Source organism: Drosophila suzukii, chromosome X, assembly GCF_043229965.1.
Source record: "Drosophila suzukii chromosome X, CBGP_Dsuzu_IsoJpt1.0, whole genome shotgun sequence".
Taxonomy (NCBI): domain Eukaryota; kingdom Metazoa; phylum Arthropoda; class Insecta; order Diptera; family Drosophilidae; genus Drosophila; species Drosophila suzukii.
The window spans coordinates 21,062,176-21,085,014 of NC_092084.1; the positions used below are offsets into that span (position 1 = coordinate 21,062,176).

The 22,839-nt window shown below is 43.4% G+C and overlaps 3 protein-coding genes, 1 long non-coding RNA gene and 8 other non-coding genes across 13 annotated transcripts; 2 read left to right on the forward strand and 10 right to left on the reverse strand.

Annotated features, from left to right (window-relative positions):
- The first annotated feature begins 1,450 nt into the window (after nt 1–1,450).
- On the forward strand, nt 1,451–3,869 carry LOC108005240 (uncharacterized). Of its 2 annotated transcripts, none has more exons than XR_001767269.4 (3): nt 1,451–1,603; nt 1,732–1,954; nt 2,373–3,869. It is a non-coding gene; the product is annotated as an uncharacterized lncRNA (long non-coding RNA). The 2 variants fall into 2 exon arrangements; XR_001767270.4 differs by having other exon boundaries at nt 2,378–3,869.
- RpS5a (ribosomal protein S5a) lies at nt 3,721–8,691 on the reverse strand. Its single transcript, XM_017068797.4, has 5 exons — nt 8,653–8,691; nt 7,106–7,508; nt 5,253–5,369; nt 4,842–4,940; nt 3,721–3,908 (listed from the first exon to the last, which is right to left on the reverse strand). The coding sequence occupies exons 2-5, from the start codon at nt 7,505–7,507 to the stop codon at nt 3,840–3,842; spliced, it is 687 nt and encodes a 228-aa protein (XP_016924286.1). The 5' UTR covers nt 7,508; nt 8,653–8,691; the 3' UTR covers nt 3,721–3,839.
- On the reverse strand, nt 3,991–4,129 carry LOC118878416 (small nucleolar RNA psi28S-1192). Its single transcript, XR_005014977.2, has one exon. It is a non-coding gene; the product is annotated as a small nucleolar RNA psi28S-1192 (small nucleolar RNA).
- On the reverse strand, nt 4,167–4,302 carry LOC118878415 (small nucleolar RNA psi28S-1192). The gene has a single exon (XR_005014976.2). It is a non-coding gene; the product is annotated as a small nucleolar RNA psi28S-1192 (small nucleolar RNA).
- Nucleotides 4,338–4,473, reverse strand: LOC118878414 (small nucleolar RNA psi28S-1192). Its single transcript, XR_005014975.1, has one exon. It is a non-coding gene; the product is annotated as a small nucleolar RNA psi28S-1192 (small nucleolar RNA).
- On the reverse strand, nt 4,502–4,642 carry LOC118878420 (small nucleolar RNA psi28S-1192). The gene has a single exon (XR_005014981.2). It is a non-coding gene; the product is annotated as a small nucleolar RNA psi28S-1192 (small nucleolar RNA).
- LOC118878419 (small nucleolar RNA psi28S-2876) lies at nt 5,073–5,216 on the reverse strand. Its single transcript, XR_005014980.2, has one exon. It is a non-coding gene; the product is annotated as a small nucleolar RNA psi28S-2876 (small nucleolar RNA).
- LOC118878417 (small nucleolar RNA psi18S-1854) lies at nt 5,476–5,629 on the reverse strand. The gene has a single exon (XR_005014978.2). It is a non-coding gene; the product is annotated as a small nucleolar RNA psi18S-1854 (small nucleolar RNA).
- LOC118878413 (small nucleolar RNA psi18S-1854) lies at nt 5,819–5,972 on the reverse strand. The gene has a single exon (XR_005014974.2). It is a non-coding gene; the product is annotated as a small nucleolar RNA psi18S-1854 (small nucleolar RNA).
- On the reverse strand, nt 6,162–6,315 carry LOC118878418 (small nucleolar RNA psi18S-1854). Its single transcript, XR_005014979.2, has one exon. It is a non-coding gene; the product is annotated as a small nucleolar RNA psi18S-1854 (small nucleolar RNA).
- Nucleotides 8,692–9,474: 783 nt separating the features above from the next.
- Nucleotides 9,475–11,355, forward strand: Chchd2 (Coiled-coil-helix-coiled-coil-helix domain containing 2). Its single transcript, XM_036821059.3, has 2 exons — nt 9,475–9,663; nt 10,658–11,355. Exons 1-2 carry the CDS (start codon nt 9,617–9,619, stop codon nt 11,118–11,120), a joined length of 510 nt encoding a protein of 169 aa, XP_036676954.2. The 5' UTR covers nt 9,475–9,616; the 3' UTR covers nt 11,121–11,355.
- A 1,805-nt stretch (nt 11,356–13,160) lies between these two features.
- On the reverse strand, nt 13,161–21,669 carry xmas (RRM_XMAS2 and SAC3_GANP domain-containing protein xmas). The gene is given in 7 exon segments (XM_070997300.1): nt 13,161–14,357; nt 15,152–16,179; nt 16,693–16,788; nt 16,791–16,904; nt 17,340–19,812; nt 19,871–21,425; nt 21,503–21,669. Coding segments are annotated over 7 exon segments (6,507 nt in total). The 5' UTR covers nt 21,547–21,669.
- Between the last annotated feature and the right edge of the window lie 1,170 nt (nt 21,670–22,839).

Below are 22,839 nucleotides of genomic sequence, written 5' to 3' on the forward strand. Positions count from 1 at the left end.
TTTATTTATGTAAATTAGTAGTTTAAAGCTTCCTTCTCGTCCCACGAATGCTTCGCCATCTTTCCCGCTCCACCGCATTCCAGCTCCGAGTCTCGATAGGCATATTGGACCTTGAGGAAGTGGGAGCCGTATTGGGAACGGGGTTGATCCGCTGATGCTGCAGGAAGTCGCCCAGCATCCTGGCAGTGGCTGGCTATGGCTTCTCCAACTGTTCTTTAGCGGGCGCCCTATTTTCCTCCTCCCGATAGTACCCGCTCCTCCAGCTCCGCTTAAGCTGGCAAGTAACTGGTGGTGGTGGTGTCCGGATTCCTATTTGAGAGGTCGTCGGAGATCGTATTACTGGTGGTTCTGCTGAAAAGATACTTCTATTAGTACAACGCGACCAAATTCTTTTGGCCAGATCTTACTTTCTTTGCGAGGAGGCGCCCGGCACTATGTCCATGTAGAGATCGAAGTCCCACTCGGCATGTTCCTTCCCACTGGGATTCTCTAGTGGATCTCCTCCAGCACTTCAACTATTCTGCGAATTTGACCCTTTTGTGGAATTGCTTCCTGTCGGTGAAATCCCGCAATAAAGGGCATAAGCTTGTATTTGGCGTCCTATTTCATCTGCTCTGATCTTCTGGATTCGATTTTGGGGTTTTTCTCCCATTTTTAATTTTTAGTTTCCACATCGCCTTTGCACGAACACCGCCAAAGATCAAATTTCTTATTCTTTGGGCCGCGGCTAACGGCGTTCATCGAAAATTCACTCGCAAAATCTGGTATTTTTTCTAGTATTTCCTTAGCTCATCTGAGTACCGCGCTGAAAAACAGACCCGACGAAAAGCGTTAGCCGCGTATCTGCCTCTCGCTCACTCCTATGGTTAGCTCGCGGTTTTCGTCGATCTGAGTACTAGGCTTTATGGAAGAAAAAGTCGCTGAAGCTGATTTTGGTCGCTGAAGCGGAAACCCCTCTGTGCGAATAGGGTATTACTCTTCATTCAAGGGCCGCGTTCAGCAGAGCAACAGATCACTGATCATTGTTATATCAGAAATCAGTAATCAAGTTTATTCTGCTAGACGCTTATTGTACATTATGACGTCGAAATATGTAAAATATGTTATTCCAAAAATTACGCGAGACATTTTTTAATTGTTTTTAAATTATTCATACAAAAAGTTTTGGTATTTACATATATACTCGTAATTTCTTAAGTTATATGCTTTTATTTTCAAAAACAGTAAAGTTAATCCGATCATTTCTATGGCAGCTATATGATATAGCTGTCAGATCCGCGGGATTTGATTACTTAATATGCGTTTTGATACAAAATATCGATTGGCAATGCTTTATTTCTATATATTTAAAATTAAGGGAGTTATTATTTTGGACAGTAATAGTGGTAAAACGCCCATAGTGCAGGGGTCTAAAATGAAACGATATTTGTCTATCCTAGTAGGCCTTTAAAACTGTCTCCCTACTAGTGTTTCTTGTCAAAGAAAATTCAGTGAAAATGTTCAGTAGTCATTCAGGTGCGAACGAAAAGGGTTCTCACGGCAAAGCATATTTTTATCCTAATTTTAGGAAAAATTTTCCTGCAAAATTTTCATTAAAAAAGTGGTTAGTTTTTGAGTTACACTATTACACCTATTGAATAGGAATATTTTGAGGTCCGCCGGTTCAATCTTTTACATGGCTGCGAAAAAAACCTTATCTAATTTATTGCTCTTACCCGTTTCGCCCGTCAGGGTTACCTTTCGACCAGAATCTGCTACATCATTCGGCGCGGAACTCGAAATCCCAGCGAAGGCGTTATTTTGCAGCCCCTTTTCGGACCTATTTCTGGAACTGTACAGTCCGGAGTGGTACTACTTTAAATTCACGGCCACGCAGAGGACGGGTTAATTTGGCCGCAATCGCATCTATTCTATACGATATCCGCCGCTTCTGCACTAGTATCCTGTCTTAAAGGTGAGTTATCCTTTCCCTTTTTTTTTAATTTATCTCCTAAAAACACGAAAACCCCAAATCGAATCTAATCGAACCACTTCATTAATTAACAACTCCAAGAATGGCATCCCTGAAAAAGTGTTGTTTTTTCTGATGAAAAAGTGCTAAATAGGCGTTGAAAAGGTGAATCATTTGTGCCAGTACTGTGCAGTAATGAATCGTAGGACATGCCTACGTTAAATTCTTTACCACCTTTCATACATAAACCACTAGTGAAAAAGCGCTTGGTGATGATCTCTATTGCTTTTTCATTAGCAAATACATCACCCTTTCAGCGCCATTTTAGAAGCTTTTAGTTGCTAGTGCTCTATTTATAAGTTAGCTAATAGTCTTACATTTTAAGTTAAATAAATAAATAAAATATTTTTATATTCCTTAGCGTAGCTTATCAATTGGCCATGGGAATGGCCCTTCAGTTGTCGGGATGACATAGAATCCCGGTCTACTTCAAGAGTTTCCTAATGAGGACCCGCTGATGCTTGCGTTGGGGAAATCACATTGTTTTCCCAGGATGGGATGAGATGACTCTGGAGCATGTCCATGTCCATGTCAGAAACTGTCAATGTTGCCCATTGGTGATCGCCAAATGCTCTTGACTTTCTCTAGAAATGCCATAAGATTCACCGACATATGATTGACTATCTAAACTAAGTGAGTTTAGCACATGAAGGCTACGTTCTGCCCCAAATGGCACTGGCCCAAATCCACCTAAGGAACGGGTAAGTGGATAAACCCAAGACTTGCCTTCAAATTTTCCTCCTTGCCGAATGAGTCAAGTGCTTTGTGGCGTTGGCCAAAATATATCTTCGAAGAGACTGCCAGGACAAACAGATAAGGCACTTGAGATGATGCCCGAGGTGAAGGAAGAACCGTCTGGGGACCTGGAACTCCATGGCTGGTTGAGCATGGTCTTTCCATATGAGCAGAAACGGCTCTGGATCTCTGGATTTGACCCCATGGTAGCCATTAATAGCGGACGTCTAGAGCCTTTTCTGTTCATAGGCAAAGACCAGCTCATCCAGCTATGGAATTCTGGCGACCAGATGGTTTTTTCTCCATTCCGGGCAACATCTCAATAGCCTTTTCTGTTTGTCCTGGGAATCTTTCCTGGAGATATATTCTGGCCAACCACTCACTGCACTGGACTCGTTTCGCAAGGAGCAATATTTGAAGGCAAATCTTGGGTTTACCCACTCACCTCGTTCATGAGGTGGATTTGGACCAGTCCCATTTGGGCATTCGGTATAGCAAGTGCGCAAGGCTTCGATGAGGGGATCGGATGTATCCCGTGGATGCACTCGACACCCTGATCGGGGCCTTTGTCCTTTTGCCAGCCTAGTGAGCCACTCGAGCAGGATCTGTAGTTCCTGACCCAGGCGGATGCTTTTGCCAAAGGTTCCAACGACTGCCAAGACTATCAAGATCGGAAATGCAGAAAATTTACGACGAGGAGCACGAGGAATCCAACTGGAGATGGACGCCTTCATTACCCAATAGGAAAGTTATGAGCTGAATACGAAAATAAACTGAGTGTTTTACAAAATTAACTGATTTACAAAAATAAATACAATTTATGGGTATCATTTGTATCGATATACAGGATATAAGCTTAATTTCTTTCTAAAAAATCCATCTGAAAACAGAATCAAACTCAAATATTATCAGTTAATCTCTGACAACCAAGTTTATTCATAACTAAAAACTATTAAAAAAAAGATTGTTCTACATCGGGTTTTTCATCTTGTTGTTTATTTTAAATTTAGTGTATCATTTTGCAGTGTACACACGTTATTTGTATAAAAAAAAACAGACACAGAAGTTTGTTTTTGCTGGTGGTGATGTCTCCTTAACGGTTGGACTTGGCGACACGCTCCAACTCATCCTTCTTCTTGATGGCGTACGAGTTGGAAGAGCCCTGGAAAAATAAAACAATTGAGAATCAGTACATGTGATATATATGGTGTTCAAGTCTATAAAGTTATAAAACAATTTGGAGTCTTTGTTCTTTTACGTTTCTCATGTTCATTGAACTGGAATGCTGTTACAAGAACAAGGATAATAAAGGATGGGTATTGATCTGGTCCAAAAGCGAGACTACATAAATAAACCATCATGCAGAATTAGACTGGACCCATTTACTGACCGATAACTAATTTAGATTTCTATATTTGTACAATGTTCTTTTACGTTTCTCATGTGCATTGAACTAGGATATTATCACAAGCACAAGGATAATAAAGGAATATTAATCTGGTCCAAAAGCGAGACTACATAAATAAACCATCATGCAGAATTAGACTGGACCATAACTGCCCGATAGCTAATTTAGATTTCTATATTTGTACAATGTTCTTTTACGTTTCTCATGTGCATTGAACTAGGATATTATCACAAGCACAAGGATAATAAAGGAATATTAATCTGGTCCAAAAGCGAGACTACAAAAATAAACCATTATGCAGAATTAGGTTGGACCCTAATAGAATTAGATGAATATCTTAACTTGATCAATGTTCTTTTACGTTTCTCGTGTGCATAGGACAGTAAAGTGGCCACTAGCACAAGGATAATAAAAGATTTGGAGTTTGATCTGGTCCAAAAGCGAGACTACATAAATAAACCATGATGCAGAATTAGGTTGGACCCATTTGAATGACCAACTGTGTCACTAGAATAATGAAATGAGCAGTAATGAAGGCCAATTCCTGGGTTAATTCCCAGTGCGGAACGAGGTTCTCGATCTGGTCTACGAGCGAGGCCAGGCATTTTGATTATCTAATACCAGGCATAAAAGTAGACCTTCCCTTTCCCAGTTTTCTTTCTCCCTTTATAATCCATATTTACTCACCTTAGCAGCGTTGATCAGCTCATCAGCCAGGCACTCGGCGATGGTCTTGATGTTCCTGAAGGCAGCCTCACGAGCTCCAGTGCACAGCAGCCAGATAGCCTAAAACAAATAGATACAGAATAATGTCAGCAAATGTATAAACAGGATAAAATAGTAGCAAGACTTTTGGGGTTCCAAAAAAAAAATTATGCTTTTATTTTTTGAAACCCCACCAAACAGATTACTTGTTTTCAAAATGTCTCTTCGTTTCATACGCCAAATGTCGGCTAAATTACACATTATGACGCTACGGATATTAGATAGAATTTCGATCTAGCCAAGTATTATAAGCCTGCAGTCTCCACCGAACCACAAGCCATAGCTACCGGCCAATATACACATGTTTGTGTCACATCCTCTAAGTAAACCCACCTGGTTGACGCGACGCAGGGGCGACACATCCACAGCCTGGCGACGGACGGTACCGGCACGTCCAATACGGGTGGAGTCCTCACGGGGTCCGGAGTTGATGATCGCGCTGACCAGGATCTGCAAGAAATAACAATATCAAATTTAATAAGCTGTCATTTAGATCTTATAAAGAGATTATATTTAAAACGTATGGTATAGAGTTAAACCAAGCATGAATTCTAAAGAAAAGGGTTTGTTGATTTATGCTTTATTAAGGTTGCATCTTCAAGCCAATGCCCTTAAGAGGAATAGCTAACCATGGGGTTTGTTGTGGTCCAATTGAATACCACAACGCTGTGGAAACCAACGCTACAGTTTTAGTTTTGGACGGATATTACCGCCTAATAAATATTTTTCAGTTTAAGTGTTGTTTTAATTTCCAGGAGAGCAGGAAGTGGTTTTAATCTTCAGGCACAAGGATAGTTAAAACATTTATAATTAATATTAGTCCATTTTAAAGATGCTCAGTACGACAAGGTGTATTCAAACCGTCTGACATTGAGGTGGACTAAAAACGTGCTCTGAGAAAAAGGGGTTTGTTGATTTATGCTTTATTAAGGTTGCATCTTTAAGCCAATGCCCTTAAGAGGAATAGCTAACCTTGGGGTTTTTTGTGGTCCAATTGAATACCACAACGTTGTGGAGATCAACGCTGCAGTTTTAGTTTTGGACGGATGACAATGTCCTCAATAAATACTGTTTAGCTAAGTGTTGTTCTAATTTCCAGGAGAGCAGGAAGTGGTTTTAATCTTCAGGCACAAGGATAGTTAAAACATTTCTAATTAATATTAGTCCATTTTAAAGATGCTCAGCACGACAAGGTATATTTAAACCGTCTGGCATTGAGGTGGACTAAAACATATTCTGATATAATTGGTTTTGTTGATTTATGCTTTATTAAGGTTGCATCTTTAAGCCAATGCCCTTAAGAGGAATAGCTAACCATGGGGTTCGTTGTGGTCCAATTGAATACCACAACGCTGTGTAGATCAACGCTGGAGTTTTAGTTTTGGACGGATCAATAAGTCTTCAATAAATACTTTATTTCTAATGTTGCCTTAAATTCCAGGAGAGCGGGAAGTTGTTTAATCTTCAAGCACTAGGATAATTAACACAGTTTCCTCTGAGTCTGTTATAAAATATGCTTTAGCTGGGATAGAGTTTCCTTCAACTAGCATTGAGGTCGACTCATCAAGAAGTAAATCCCTATACTTCATGATCTTATATCGATTCTAATGTTGAATTAAGTTCCAGGAGAGCGGGAAGTGGTTTAATCTTCAAGCACAAGGATAGTTAACACCTTTTCTATGAGTCCCTTATGAGTTTATGCTCAGTTTGGCTGAAATGTACCATCAACTGGCATTGAGGAGGACTACCTAAAGTAACATCTCTAGTTTCAATTGTAGCTTTAAGTTCCAGGAGAACCAGAAGTGGTTTTCTATCTTCAGGCACTAGGATAATTAAAACTCTGGTTCACTATTAGTCCATTTAAGAGTTATGCTTCGGAAAGTATGTATTAAGACCTAACCAGCATTGAGGAGGACTTAAAACTATATCTCAATTCCCATCAATTCCTACACAACTTGGTTGTTATATAATCTAACAGAGGTGATTGTCTTGATATTGTCTTGTAGTTTTAAGTTCCAGGAGAACGAGAAGAGGCTTGGCGATCTTCAGGCACTAGGATATTAAAACCTTGGGGTTACTCTGCGTGCCCATTCTACCCATGGCCGAGTGGCGATGATCTCTGGCCACAGTTTAGCATGGGACGCTCTTTGGGGGAGGATATCGATGTGTATATGCGGTGTATGTACCTGCAGAGGGTTCTCCCCGGTGAGCAGATGGATGATCTCGAACGAGTGCTTGACGATGCGGCAGGCCATCAGCTTCTTGCCGTTGTTGCGACCCTTCATCATCAGGGAGCAGGTCAATCGCTCCACAATGGGGCACTGGGCCTTGCGGAAACGCTTGGCGGCATAACGTCCGGCGGAGTGGGGAAGGTAGCGGGCGAACTTCTCCTTCACCGAGATGTAATCCTGCAGGGAGATGTCGTTGACGGTGACATCGTCGCAGGACCAGCGTCCGAAGAGCTTGATCTCCGGCAGCTCAGTGGTGGCCACCACATTCGTCTCCAGGATCGTCTCAGCGACCTCGGCTTCCAGAGGTGCCGCTGGCTCCTCGAAGGTCTCCACCACGTTTTCAGCAACTTCAGCCATGCTGCAAGAGTTTTCCAGGGAAGGTATGTTAGTCACATGTCTATAAATCGATAGTTTACTGTGGGATATCTGGGGGCTTTGCTATCTGTGAGACATTTCTATTCTTTCTATTTTGAAATCAGTTTGTAAAATAACGATGGTCAGCCTATGTAAATGCACGTGTGGATTTATTGGTAATAATATTTAAATATTTTATCATTTTTTTTTTTTATTATTTTGTTGCTTTTTTTTATACAAAACTAATACCATATTTATAAAGTCTCGGGTAAGCCAAGAAAATTAATCAAAAACGTGTTTTTTTATTTGTTTATGGAGAAGACAATTAGATAATATTTTGTTGGTAGTATTTTCAACAAATAATTCATTATTATTTAAAATAATAAAGTGCTTATGGGCATAACTAAGTAAATACATTTACCCATTTTTTCGAAATTATTTATTATTATATTTTTTGAAAATCTCTTTTTTGAAGTGACAAAGCAACAAAAATACGAAATAATTAATGAGTTTAGATAGTTTTTTCATTCTTAAATCTGAAAAACCTTTGAAAAACAAACAAAAAATAAGTTGTCGTGAAAAAGGGTTTTAGTGCCAAACAGATATGATATTTAAAAAAAAGGGATAGATGTAATAATTTGTACTTTATAAGATATAAAGATTTAAATAATATTTTTTCGCATTGCTAACACGTTTTTTTTACAGTAAGTGCGCCGAAATTTCACATAGACACAACCACCGTACAACACACACACGCGAGTTGTTGTTGTTGACCTGCGGTAGACCTTTATTAAGTTTTAGATCTTTGGAGCGATATTATGGTGAGGAATATAAATCCTCGGTTTTTGATTTAGTTCAATATATATATAGCATATATATTATTTACTTTCGCAGCAGGCAAATAAAAAAATACAAAAAAAAGGTGAAACCAACACGTGTGACGCACTCACACTGCCGCACTCGCGCACACACACACAAACAAAAAGCCGCCCGTCTTTAACCTCATTTCGTTGGAAATTGCATTTTTCTGCAGATCGCCGCAATAAATTCACAAAACCCTCAGTATCCACACTTGGCCATAGCTTTAAGCCGTCTTTTGGCCCAACTCTGGCCACAATCCACACAGTAAATCGTCGAAAATCCCTTACTTTGTCACAGAAGAATCGAGATACGATGTCAGCGCAAAGGCAAACGCCTGAAAAAGAACATCTTACGGCAGTGTGCGGCAACGCCAGAAAGTCACATTTCCGCCGACACGCGCACGGTTGCATTTCGGCAGCCAGGGCTGCGAAGCGAGCGAGCTATCGATGACTGTCCAGCGGCGATAGTTGGACATTATCTCTTGATTTAAATACCCTGGTGAATGTATTTACATCTTGGGGTATACATTGCTGTCTATTAAAGAGTAATGTGCTTTAATATAAAGTATAACACTAGTATTTAACCGATTTTATCAACCGCGATGGCTGAACTTTCTATCGATATCCGGCATTTGCCCGCGTTGCCAGTCACACCGCTGAACGAGATTTGCCATTCACATCGCAATCGAATATTTGCAGTCACGGTTAAATAACGGTCACTCTAAAAACAATAAAAATAGATAATAATATTTAACAAACAACATATTTAATTATCTACGCATATTTCAAAATTAACACTTATTATGCTTAATATTTTTCTTATTTTGCTATGGTAATAATAATTATAAGCATTTATTGTAAATAAATGGAACTATATTCATTACATTTAGGAACCTTTACTTGAAACGAAATCATAAAATAATATTTTCAATTATATGGCATGCTTGATTAATAACTAAAATATATATATAAGCTATACGCAAATATTATAATTTTAATATTTATCTAATTTCACTAATTTAGCCATTCACTGTCACAGTCAGCTGTGAAAACCAGGGCTAACATACCAAAGTATTTATTTTTATATATTTTTCGGTATTTTAACGGGTCACACTGCAAGCAGGCCGAGAAGTTTCCAATTGGGAATATTCAGGATTTCTGAATTTCAGTACTAAATCGTCATCAAAACAGTCACAACTGTTAAAATCTTGCGTGAAACCGAGTCTATAAAAAACAAATTAAAACAAACAAAATGGTTCGCCGTGGACGTTCAGCCAGCCCCCCGCCCTCCACTCGTCGGTAAGAAAATCTAAAGATTTAAAGGAAATTCGAGGAAAATGGAGAAAGCAAAGCCGCGGCAGCGAAAGCATTTCGTAATCACTGGCAGGTCAATCGAATGATCTGGCTTTATCTTATGGAGAGCATTTCGCCTGCCGCTGCTTTTCCGGCCCTGAATTGGGTTAAGGTTACGTAACCTTAAAAAATAAGAGGAGACCCAATAACATGGGATGTTTTTTAGAAGTGCTGTCGATCTAACGGGTTTCCCGTCAAATCTCGCTTTTTTTTGAGATCCTGAACTGTTCAAAAACACCGGTCTTTTCAAAATTGAAGCATATGTATCAATATATATTGATAAGGCAATAACTACTTTCACGATTTTTCTCGAATTGATATACAACCTTTAAAAATTAGTCAAACATCTAAAACATCTAGAATTCCTACAATATTTAACATCCTTTCAATACCTTGTTGCAGATATTGCCATTTCCTATACCTTAAATTGTAATCTTATAAAACATTAATAAGACTTTCCATATTGCATTTTCCTAGAATTTATTTTAATTATTAAATTATTTTTTAAAAATTTTCACAATGTAAATTAATTAATGTTTCAATAATTGATATAACAACTTAAAAATTTAATCAAGCATCTAGAATTCCTACAATATTTAACATCTCTTTTATGTTTTGTTGGAGATAAAGCCAATTTCTTAAAGTATAGATTTAAAGATTTTCTATTTTTTCATATTTGTAAGTTTTTATTCCTCTGCATTTTCTTAGAATTTATTTTTTACATTGAAAAATTTGTTTAAACATTTATACAATATGGAAATAACCATTAAAATAGAAGATACGCAAGAAATGCCATTAATTAACACTTTGTATAACACGAAACCCGGCTGTTGTACCTGATTTCCACCCAAAAACCCTTATTTCGTCACAAAATAATCAACCCCAGCGCTTAAGTTCAAAGTCCAGAATAACAACCGATTGTTTTTGTTTTCCCCAACAGCACCGCACCTGTGCAGGCCCGAGCCCCCGCTCCCGCAGCTGCAGCCGCCCCTGTGCCGGCTCGTGCCGCTGCCCCGCCCCCACCGCCGGCGCCCATGAGTGCTCCACCCAGCGCCGTCGGCATGCCGGCACCCCAGCAGCCATCGATGTTCCAGCAGATGGCCGCCACCGCTGGAGGCGTGGCCGTGGGCTCAGCCATTGGACACACAGTGGGTCACGGACTGACCTCGCTGTTCAGCGGATCCGGCGACAAGGAGGCAGCTGCTCCGGCTCCGGCGGCAGCCGCTCCCGCCCCCCAGCAGCAGCCCTACTTCGCCCAGCAGCAGCCCAACGAGCCGCAGGGTGCCTGCGCCTGGGAGCTGAAGCAGTTCATCCAGTGCGCCCAGGGTCAGGCGGATCTGACCCTCTGCGAGGGATTCAACGAGGCGCTGCGGCAGTGCAAGCAGAGCCACCATCTCCAGTAGAGGACCGAGGACCCATCTCCCCGGATCAAACCCATCCGACCCCTTCGTTTAGTTCTTAATTGTTTAATCACAAGCATCTAAAAGAGAGCATTGTTTATATGTAGTGCAAAATGAAATGTTGAATAGAAAATCCCATTGGCAGCCCAATTTGTCCCTTTTCCTAAAAAAAAAAATATATATACTATTTTGAAAACTAAGACCCGCGGGCTGTCAATGCGGGCCAAAACAAAACACAGTTTTCATGAGTTTTTATTCTTGAAAAATATGGAACAAATCTAGGAAAAATTCGTATTAATTATTTTACTTTTAAAAATACATTGCATAGAAATTGATCAGCCTAAAATTATTTATTCACCTTTAATGTAATACTTTAAAATCACTAAAAAAAACATTTAAAATTTGAAATTTACATAATGCAATGCATATTTCTAGAATCTTCTAGACGAATACTTATGTACGTTTGACAAATCTAGTACAATTTTCCCTTTTCCGCCCTTCTGGAAAATGCAAATTTTGCATTCTATTGTGAAATGTGTCTTGCTTGTGGTTGCCAAAAATAAGATTGGTGACAATGCACTTCTATAAATACGCAAATCGATTCACTTCCCCTGTATATTTTCCACCCTTTCTGTGATTTCTTTGTCACGTGTTGCCTTTTCTTTTGTTTTGCTTGCAATGTGCTTCTGTTTTGTTGAAATTCGTTGGTAAACAGAGGCAAAATATGATAAACATGTTTACCTATTTGTTAGGCTATATATGGAGGGGTATACTATATATGTTCCTATGTTTACGGTTGATCGTAGGATTAGTCATACTATGATCTGTTTCCTACTTGTCAAAGTTTGGTAACCTTTGGATCTTATGAAATATTTCCTACAATACCGAAATATCTATAAAATATTGAAGGAAGTGGAATAGAGGAATACTTGAGGTATACGGAAATGGTTACCTTATATTTTATGTTGGCATAATATTTTCTTTCCTCTTTTATGATATTAGAACTATAAACCATTTTAAAAAATAATTTTAAAAACCATTGCTTCGAGTAAATTCAAGATGTATTATATCGTAATATCTTAATATGTTTAAATAGATTTCAGAAATTATGAGACCGTTAATTTATATGTGTTCTTTGGATCCTATGAAATATTTCTTATATCAAAATTTAAAATATTTGAGAAAGTGGAATAGAGGAATACTTGGGGTATTACAGAAATGGTTACCTATAATGTTAGTTATCTTTTATTAAAAAAATATTATATAAAGAATTAATATTTTGTGTGGGCATCAATAAATATATTAAACATAGAATATATTATTTTCTCTATTATGATAAAAGAGCTTTTAATCTTAAAAAATTTTAAATCATTGATTCGAGTAAGTGAAAAATGTATTAAATCAAAATATCTATAGAATAGCCTAGAACCGAAACCCCAACCAAATCATTCGAAAAAATAACTCCGCCAATTTCGAGACATTCCATTGTTTCCGTTTTTATTCCAGAATTTGTACATAGTGTCACTTCTGTCCATAATTATAAAGCGTATTGAGTTTGACATTTTTTGTTAATGGGCAATACGTATGTAACAACTACGAATTTGACACCTAGTAACACTAATTCTCAATTTAAACGGTATTGAAACGGGCGTCTCTTATTATCCAAAAAAACAGTATCTATATAAAAAAACAAAGCCAAACAAAGAGTTTGAAAAAGAACTACTAAGAATGAGCCAAACTTGATGAATGCGATCATTTTTGAGGGCAAGTGGTCCTTCCAAATTTTGGAATTTTCAATTCTGAAAGTGAGTGGGAATGGTTCGAGTGGGGATAGTAGGGTCTAAAGTGGGGGGTCTTCCGATTCCAAAGAGGTCTCCGGGGAAGAGCATCGATTCACCAGGTGTGTGTGTATATATATATTGTGTATGATTGTTGTGTTCACTGCTCAATTTGGAATTCCGCTTCGAATGTGGATTTGCCTATGATTGTCCGGGTTTTGCTAGTAAAAACGGGTGATGTATATATTCGTTGGGCTGAGGACGTTTATCTCCAGAACTTGGCGGGCTTAGTGTAGGGATAGTTGGAGGCCTCCTCCTCGTCCAGTTCCTCTTGAGATTTTTGCTTTCGCTGCACGTTGGGCACCTGAACCTTTGGACTGACCATCGGCTGCCTGGGTGGTTTGACCTTTCTGGAGGATCCCGGTGCTCCCCTAACCGCCGTCGACGAACTGCGCTTGGCCAGGAAATAGCCCTCGGTCATGTCCTTCGTGGAGCTTCTCTTGCCGGGATAGGCGTTTCCCCTGTAGGATGTGGACGCCTCGTACTTGTAGTTCCTGGCCACATGCGCCTGCTTCCAGCTGGCGGCCACCTCCTTCTCCTTGGTTCGCGGCTCTTCGAGATCCTTGAAGGGATGTGCCGCCTTGCAGATGTCCAGTTTGCTGGTGACCTGCGGCAGTTTCTTGATAACCACATTGTGGAAATCATTAACAGACGATTGCGGTTTGGATTCCCAAGTGCGCTTGGGTTGGGCCTTGACGATGAACTCCAGGGATGAGGCATTCCTGACCAGGTGACGCAGTGAGGCCTCCTTTTTAGGACGCACAGCCACCGAATTGGACCTCTTGTCGACGCGTCGGCCATTGTGGTCCCAGTTGACGGCCTCCTGCCGGATCACAGAGAGCAGCGATGGCTTGACCACCATTTCAACGGGACGCGGTCGTTTGGCCCCATCCTTGCGATGCAGCGTGGTTACTGGCGCCCGACGGGGTGACTCCCTGACCTCCAGATCGGCTGCTTGGATCAGCGAATTGGGCCGTGGGAACTGCAGATGCATCAACTGATCTCGGCGCAACGACACATGGCACTTGCCCTGCTCGAGGAGCTGCCGGGTGGGTGCATTCGGTTGATAGCCAATGCGAAAGGAGCCGGGATCCTGGACGTAGGCCAGCAGGTCTGCGAGATGTTGCTTGAGCAATTCCCGCTCTGGCGATCGTTTTGCCACCCTTTTGCCTCCTCCGGTGGGACGATGTCCGGGATCTGCCTCATCCTGCTCCGCCTGAGGCTCTGGCTCACGGGGTCTATAGACCACCTCCTTGGTGATCAGCCTGTGGTGCTTGTTCCGCGACTCCTGGGCCAGCAGAAGAGCCGACTTGGCCGCCCGGATGGTGGGCATTCGTCCCGTCTGGCTGGCGGTCTCCTTAGTGCGACCCCACGGTGCCTTCTCCTCCGGCTCCCAGACCATCTGCAAGGAAACGGGGAAGTTAATACTATAATAATAATGTTATTGTTATAATATTTATTAATATTATAATATAATAATTGATAGAACCTTCGCGTGTTAAGCTAAAAGTATTTTTTAGGCTCCCAATTTTCATATGATTTCTAGGTTTCAATAGTTAATATGCGGACTAGAAACCTAAAGCTATTTCTAAGTGTCACGTAGAAAGGTGACCCAAAACTATACTTATAAAGCGTAAAGCTGTGTCAATTGTGTATAATTAATAGGCATTTTGTTAGGAATAATTATATCTTATATTGTGCATACCAAATTTATTTTAATGGTGTTTACCTATTTGATCCATTTTTATGTTAGTACTATTAAATTTTAGATGTATGGCAGAAAGGTGACCCCAAACTGGTTTCCTAGATCCTTTTCAGCATCTCTAAGGTTTCGTGGTTTAAATGCCTAATTATCTACAGTAAAAATTTTCATCATTTGTATGATACATTGATATTTCTAACTTCCAATAGCTTGCATAAGGGATACCCAACCAGCATTTAGCTTAAGTAATGGGATCTTAAAACCCTTTTCAGTGCCAGTAAGAGTATGTGGTTTAGTTCTCTAATTATCTACAAGCAAAATTTTCATAATTTGTATGATACATATGTAGGTATTTCTAACTTTCGCTGGCTTGCAGATAGGATATTTAAAGTTTAATTTATGTAATACAATCTCCTATAAATAGGACTCTAATCCTAATTAATAGAACCTTAAATCCCTATAAATAGGAATTCCAACCCGTAGTAGGAACTCACTTTGCTGGTCTCCTGGACCTCCTTCATGCTCCTGGCGCTGGTCTTGCAGCTGGCGTGACGCAGGTGCTCCTGCTCGGCGGGCTGGCCCTCAAAGACGGGCACTGGCTGGTGGTTGGCCGATCTCCGCCAGCCCTCCAGTTCGGAGACGACCTGAACCCTCTGGTTGCTGGGCTGACGACTGCGTTGTCTCCTGTGATTGCCGCTGACCCAGGTTTGGGTTGTCATCCGGACAGTTGGCAGAGTCTTCATTTGTTGCTCGAGATTCAGCAGCTGCTGCTCCCGGTGCTGCTTGGCAGTACTGTTGGTGGTTTGCCACTTGCTGGCCATTTGGGGGGTCATTAGTTCGCTGGGCAGATAGGCCTGTCGATGATGCACATTTTTCTCCCTGCGCTCCTGGAACTCGTCCTCCTCCTCCGCCACCTCCCTCGCTGGCAGCGGAACCGGCAAGTGTTGATTGCGCAGGCGACTGCCATCCCTTCGCCTTTGGAGCTGCTGCTCCTCCTCCTCGGCCTGCTCCCTGGTGATATTCAGCTGGGGCACCGCCTGTCGTTCCACCTCCTCCTCCTCGGCGGGTCGCAGCCTGGGCACATAGAAACGCTGACTGAGCACACCCGTCCACAGATTGGACGAGGGCAGGAGGAGCGGTCGCACCGAGGAAAGGCGCCAAATGGGCCACTCCCGTCCCTGTACCGTTTTGGGGGCATAGCGCGTCTTCACCGGCAGCACACAGGTCGAGGCCCGCGTCTGCGAGCCCTTCCTGGCCAGACTCCGGCCTAGGAAGTTGATGCTAGATCCACGGCGTTCCATGGCGCCGGACAGTTTGCGGGTGAGGCGTGTGTTGAAGTTCATGTACGGCCGCCACAGCACATCAGTTTCCTTCTCCGGGCTGCCGGCCAGCGACGCCATGTGCGGCGTCCAGCGGATGTCCACCTTGCCAGCCGTCATCCGGGCCACCACCTTGTACACCGCGCTGGTGTTCCCCAGAGGATCGCCAAGGGAACCCTGCACCACCGACACCAAGCGGGACACTGGAAGAGGTATGGGTATGTGTTTAGCAATAAGATACTAACTTTCTTAAATCTAAAATAATAAATTTATACAAATTTACTTATATTATTCAATATATTACATTATGAAAATTTATAAATATTTTAAAAATTGCTTTATTGTATTACAAATATTAAAACATTACTAAAATTGTTCAATTAATATGAGTCTAATCTTAATATGCATGTAGTTTTAACTACTATTACTGGCTATTATAGTTTTATTTTTATAAGAGTACTTAATTTGTATTATATTTTAATTACCGCTAAATAGACAAACATGTTATAAATGATTTGATATATATTATAAATGATTAGGAATTGAGTATTCTTAAGATTAATTATACCCTCTATGGGACACACAATACAACACCCTCCTCCTTAGCTTAATAATGATGGTTATGACTCGGTAGCATTACTAAAAGGTAAACTCAGAGGCGGATATGGACAGGCGCACTACTCTGGACTCCAGATCCTCCGGATCCATTCACTCACCCTTCACCGGCCGCAGCTGGCTTTCCGTCTGAGCCACTATACTCTTCATGTTCCAGGCAAATCCTTTTGTGTGGTTTTGAATGTAAAAAAACCTTAAAACAAAATAAAAAACGGAAACACAAATATTTTGGATAAATGGATGCTTTCGCCTCGGAGCTGTTTAGTTGACTGAGGGCGACATGGCCTGTCAATTGGCAAGTCAAGGCCCACTCAATACAATAGATATAGAATCAAGAGCAGCCCGATTCTGGTTTAAAATGTATTACAAAGCTTTAACTATTTTTAAAAATACTTTTGCTACCACACTTATGGATAAGTAAAATTGTGACTGACTCGCTCTTTTTGGCGCTTGCTATGCTGTCTCGCTCATGCTTGAATTTTTGCTCTATGGACTAGGGGATTTTTCGCTTAAGACTAATAGATTTTGATCTTAAAAATAAACTTAACTAGATTTTTTACAATTTTTGCTTTGTCTCTCTATTACAATCGACTATATTACAATTATGGGGTTTACAGTGAACATAAATTTAATAAAACATAATAAGTTGGTAAATTTAAAAATTCAAACTACTTCAAGTTGGGGCGCTTGCGCTTGGGTTTGTTTTCCGCGTCAGTTTTTCGTTCCGATTTGCCCTTGCTTTTCCTACTTTTGTGTGACCCATTGAGGTCGCGCAGTGTGTGGCGTTCTTCCTGACGCCGGCGGCATCTGTTCAGGACAGCCTCCGCTCTGCTCATGATCTCATTGTAGTCCAGTTGTTCCTCCTCCACATGCGTTGCTTCCTCCTCCTGCTCCTGCTCCAGTTCCGTGTAATCCTCGTCAGCTGAGACCGAATCGCACGTCTGCGGCTCCTGGAACTCGTAGTACCAAGCGCTCAGGAAACAGTTCTTCATCGTCTGCGTTCGATACACAATTCCCCTGGGCAGATTCTTCTCCTCCCGCAGTGCATACTGCAGTCTTTCGCTCGCCAGATATTCCACAAAGTTCAGGTAACCGTCATTTTCGTTCGATTGCAGAATTTGTATGGCCTGAAGGGCGACCTGTTCCACACAGTCCTCCTGCTGACTCACTTGTGCGTAGTCCAGGACCCACTGGCATTGGCCCTCGGCTGGGGACGAAGACCTCCGCAGTGGCGGCATCCTGGGCAGTTTACTGCGCTCCAGTAGCTGCACAATGCGCTGTCGTTGCTCGCGCAGTTGCCATCCGGGCTCAAAGTGCTCCAGGCGATTGGTGGGCAGAGGAGATTCTATGGGCAGTGGCTGCACAAAGACACGCAGCTCATCGGGAAACTGGGGACAATCGCTCAAGTCCTCACCGGCCACCAACTGTAGGCGATGCACTGCCTCGTTGAAGAGGTCGGCACAAAACTGCGGATACCGCTGGATGCCCTTTCTGATGGCACTATCCTGTTCCGCTGCGTGTTTAAGTCGGCGAAAGAGTTCCGATCCAAGATTACCGAGCAAATACTCGCAGACATCCACTTGGTGTAGCTGTCCCATGGGTGTCTTTTCCATTGCTTTGGCCAAAAACTTTACAGCCGCTTGCAATTCAATCATCAAACGCTGGCGGTTGTTTCCAGAGTGTCTCAAGGGGAAGATCTTAAATGAGCGCAGACCCACGTCTTGCAAATGCAGCTCGGGATTCTCATAAACGGTATGGGCTGGATGCTGCACAATTAAAGCCACATCTTGACACCGGCTTGCTTGGACCAATTGCTTTAGTCGCTGCGGCAGATACCGCAAGTCTGCCAGGCCAGCCAAGCAAACAATGCCATTGGCTTGGGCCACTTCCGTGGGTTTCCAGTCCTGGCAATTATCTCGGATCTTCAGCACACTAAGTCCTATGCCTTGGGAGAAGCCCCTGATGTAGCCTCCATCCACCACCTGAGCATCCGGCGACTGGGGCTGCTGCAACAGTCCCCTGTCCAGGTCGTAATTCAGCTGGAAACCCTCTTGACCGCCGGGCAGACTCAACAATAGCTTGAAGAAGCGTCTGGCACCTGGTTGCACTTGCGGAAGGCACTGGTCCAAAACGCGCCACAGATCCAGCTTTAGCCAACTCTGCTCCTCCAGGCCAGCCAGAAGTTTTCCATAATCGCAAGGTTCGCCAAGTCTATAGCGCCTGATGAGACGCAGTGAATCCTCGACGCTGCGTTCGTCCACCAATCGATCACGGTCATCGGCCCCAAAGCTCAGGGGCAGTTGGTTGAAAAGCGTGTCCTTGCGCTGCTGGACTCGCCGGTAGTTTCGCCAACGCCTCATGTAAACCCGCATGATGCCCAGTTCGTAGAGGGATCGCTGCATCTGCTGCTCGACCAGGCGACGAGTAAGCAAGTCCACCAGGGATTCGTAGGAGCGGCAAGCTTGGGTATGCATCTGATATTCCCGCTTGCAAATCTCTGCGAGACTTTCCTGAAATATCTCCTGGTAGTACTCCAGAGTCTTGACTTTTTTCCGGGCCTCCCTTTCTTGCTGCTCCAACAGAGCCAGTTGAGCCAGCTTTTGTTGCCGCTCCCGCTCCAGCTGGAGTTCCTCCTGCTCCCGCAGGCGTTGCCTCTCTAGCTCCTCTTGCTTTTGACGCTGCTCTTCCTGGCGTTCCCTCAGCTTTTGCTGACGCACTCGCTCGGCTTCGGCCACTTTGGCCTCGTGAATGGCCGTCAGCTCGGCTTCCCGCTGCTTGGCAGCAGCAATGGCCAGTTGCAGGGCCTGATGCTTGGCCTCTTCTTGTGCCCGTCGCTGCTGTTCGGCCAGAGCCTGCTCCTGGAGCTCTCGGGCGCGTGAGTTGGGCAGGACAAAGCTGAAACCGCCGCTAGGAACGGCTGGCGAAACACCCGCCGTGGCTGGAGCTGCAAAGCCGGGTGCCATTCCGTTTGGTTGCATTGGCACCTTGAAAAAGTTATCGCTTTGGGCTGGCATTGCTGGTGGCTGCGATGGGATTTGGGGTTTCATCTCCTCCTGCTGCATCCCAGGCAGCTGATCCTTGGCCGCCCAGGCGACGCTCTTTAGCACTCCATGCTCGTTGAAGCTGTTGTGCGGCCGGTGGTTGAGGTAAAGGTCTCGTGGCGGCAATGGTTCTCCGCAGATGACTTCGCCCACGCTCTGTATGCGCTTCATTTCCACCAGCTGAAAGAATTAAAAGGGTTATATGCTTTAACTGCTAATAAGCATGCCCCTGACTCACATCAATCTGTCGCGGCAGCTTGTAATCCGTCTCCACCGCGTGCATCCTGCTCAGCACCACTCTGCCCGCCTCGTTCACCTCCAGACCGTAGTGCTGGACAAAATCCGCCGCCTCCTGTTCGCTGACAAAGCTCAGCATGTCGGTGATGTACGTTAGGGGCAGTGAGGACACCTCATCCTTTCGCGGCGCCCTGTAGGCCTGGATCAAACGGTGCAGGGCCAGGACACGCAGTCGCGTGAAGTAGGTGACTAGAATGCAGGCGCTCAGGTAGCTGGTCTCCTCGTCCGTCAGCAGCTGGAAGAATCGCACAAAGTTCGTGTCCTGCAGGGCCAGATAGAACTGAATGGCCTGACGCACTTCCGGGCAACTCTGCAGCTCCCCGGGCAGCTGGCCAATGTCCCACAGGAAGTTGGCGTCGGCCAGATTTAGCAGCACAATATAGCCCCGGAATTCCGCCTCCCTGGGACACTGGACACCCTTTAGCCGGAGGTCATGGTACATGTACTTCAAAGTCTGCAGGCATTTAGTAAGATTCTCGGCATTGATCTTGCTGTCAAAGACACTGGGATCGGCGGCCACCAAACGAGCGGCACAATGGATGTGAAAGCGGGCGCACTGCTCCACCAGCTTGACGGCGCCCAGCGAGCACAGCTCCTGCTGGGTGATCTCCTTGCGGATGGACCTCGTGCGGTCCCACACGAAGTGAAACCAGTCGCCAAGATGGCTCTGCGGATCCTGGCGCTCACTGATGTCCATGATCTCGTGCATCAGGTAGCTCATGGTCATGTGTAGGGCGTTCTCATTGCGCAGCTCGTGCGGCAGTGGGGTCTCCTGGTCGGCACTGCTGCGCGAGTACTGTTTGAGCGCTCTTTCGTGGCAGATGAACTCATCGGAGCCCGGCTGCAGCTCATAGATGGCCACCTGGCGCTGGAACTCCCTCAGCACGCGCTCCTTTTCCGGGCACATGTCCGGGCAATGACCCTGGGTCGCTCCGGCCAGCTTCCGTTGGCCTTGATGCAGGCGCATCAGCTTGTCGCGGGCATCCAGGACACGGTACTTCTCTTCGCTTGTGTGGGCGGGTCTGCGCATCACGTTCTCCAGATCCCGGAGCTGGGCGGGCGCTCGCTCTCTGGCGGCAGGCGGATGTGTCTTTGTGGCCACCGTCGGAAGGGAGGGCGGCGTTAGTACACCGCCAGCACCTCCTCCCCCGCCACCTAAACCTCCGCCCGACGGTGGCTTCTGGGTCTTACCCGGGGCATACTCACTCCGCCAGCCCGACTGCAGGGCACTCAACTCCGCCTGGACATCGGGATCCACCCACTCCTCCGTTTTCTGGGCCGGCGTCGTCTCATTCTCCGCAAAGCACATCTCGAACTGGTGGCCCTGGAAGGTGCCGCCCTCGAGGAGCGCCCGCTCCGCCTCCTCCTCGCTGGCATAGCTCACGGTGCAGGTCATCCGTCGCGGCCGCAGGACGAAGTTCATCAGGGTGCCGAAGCGGCCGAAATGCGAGCGCGCCACATACTTGTCGAGGAACAGCTCCGGGATGTTTGTGCATCTGGTGGGGGTGTGGATGTGGAAGGTTGTTGGTCAGTTGGTCTGGTTCGCGCGGATGCGGGTGTGCCATATACTCACAGCAGGGTCTTGTAGTTGTAGGCGCCGGGGCGGGGTTCTGCCATCGATCGGATATTCAGTTATATATTTGCAGTTTTTTGCAAAGCGTACGTTTCTGTTTTGTTGTTAGGATTGCCGCCAAGTGATATCGCGATCAGTGTTGAGCACTGCATGAATTCACGTACCTATTTTCGTACCCTGGTAACCTTATGTGGTACATTTCACCTTTACTAGGTACATAATAATGTACTAGTATTTGAGTGGTTAAATTTGAAAGGTTAATAGCAGTATTATAGCTTAATACTGTACCAATGTACCTTTTTTAGCATTCCTTATTTAGGTACATAAAAAGAGTACCTTTCCCAAAACTGATCATGAGATGCAATCAGAGATGGCCCAAAATGAATCCACAAGTGGGTGTACTCACTAGGTCTCAAACGGCCTTCATTGAAGTTCGGTTGTTCGCTAGTCTTGATGTACAATTTCGGTAAGTATTCTGGTATATACTAAAACTACCGACAATGTTCCGAATGCGGTCTCACCAAAATGTTGTAAGGGTGTCCTCGCTAATCTAGCCGATACACCCTCCTAATTTAAATAACCATAATATTTATAGAAATATTAAGATAGTGGTACATTTCAATTTACTAGCGTATACGTTTTGCCGAAAGCAAAATATATCAATTTTCGTTTTATTTTGACATTAATTTTGCGATGCCTCCTATGACAGCTTTTTTATATAGTAGTCTGAACTTTATATAATTAAATTCGTAATTCTAAAAGCTTTATCTGTGTTTCCATTAATTATCCGATGGGTTTCATTTCAGATATAGGTTATGGTTGTTCGATTTTTGTTTTTTAATTTTTTTTAATTTGAAATTCTGAAGTATTACAAAAGGTATATTCCTAAGAGTCAAAAGACACCGAGGCTATAAAATAATAAAACAAATTTCGCATTATTTATTGATTTTAGAATCATTATAATATATAAAAATGTATAAATGTTAATCCTTTTTTATAGTTAAACCGCATTTCCTAACAACATAATAAGATGTAATATATTTTTGAAGATTCGCTTACAATTTGTATTTGTTGGAATATTTATTTTTTTTGTTTTTCAAACCAAAACTGATATTTATTTTATACTACGTATTAAAAAAAAATGTATTACATTGCACCTTGCATTAAACTGCGTTACTAAATACAATTGAACAAAAGTATAAGGCAAAGTAAATAATATTTTTCATTGAAAATTATTTTTGTAACTCGTTGAAAGGTTTGTAGTCTTATAAGCTTATGGTTTTCACTTCGCTCGCTAAATATAGAAAACCAATAAATTCAATAGTTTGTCATAAGTG

What these genes read in the sequence shown, in the direction of transcription:
- Chchd2 (XM_036821059.3), top strand. Translation starts at nt 9,617, where the DNA reads ATGGTTCGCCGTGGACGTTCAGCCAGCCCCCCGCCCTCCACTCGTCG. An exon ending in CCCCCGCCCTCCACTCGTCG is followed by an intron (nt 9,664 to 10,657) that starts GTAAGAAAATCT and finishes TTTCCCCAACAG; the next exon opens with CACCGCACCTGTGCAGGCCC.
- RpS5a (XM_017068797.4), bottom strand. Translation starts at nt 7,507, where the DNA reads ATGGCTGAAGTTGCTGAAAACGTGGTGGAGACCTTCGAGGAGCCAGCG. An exon ending in CCGGGGAGAACCCTCTGCAG is followed by an intron (nt 5,370 to 7,105) that starts GTACATACACCG and finishes TATTTCTTGCAG; the next exon opens with ATCCTGGTCAGCGCGATCAT. An exon ending in CCCTGCGTCGCGTCAACCAG is followed by an intron (nt 4,941 to 5,252) that starts GTGGGTTTACTT and finishes TATTTGTTTTAG; the next exon opens with GCTATCTGGCTGCTGTGCAC.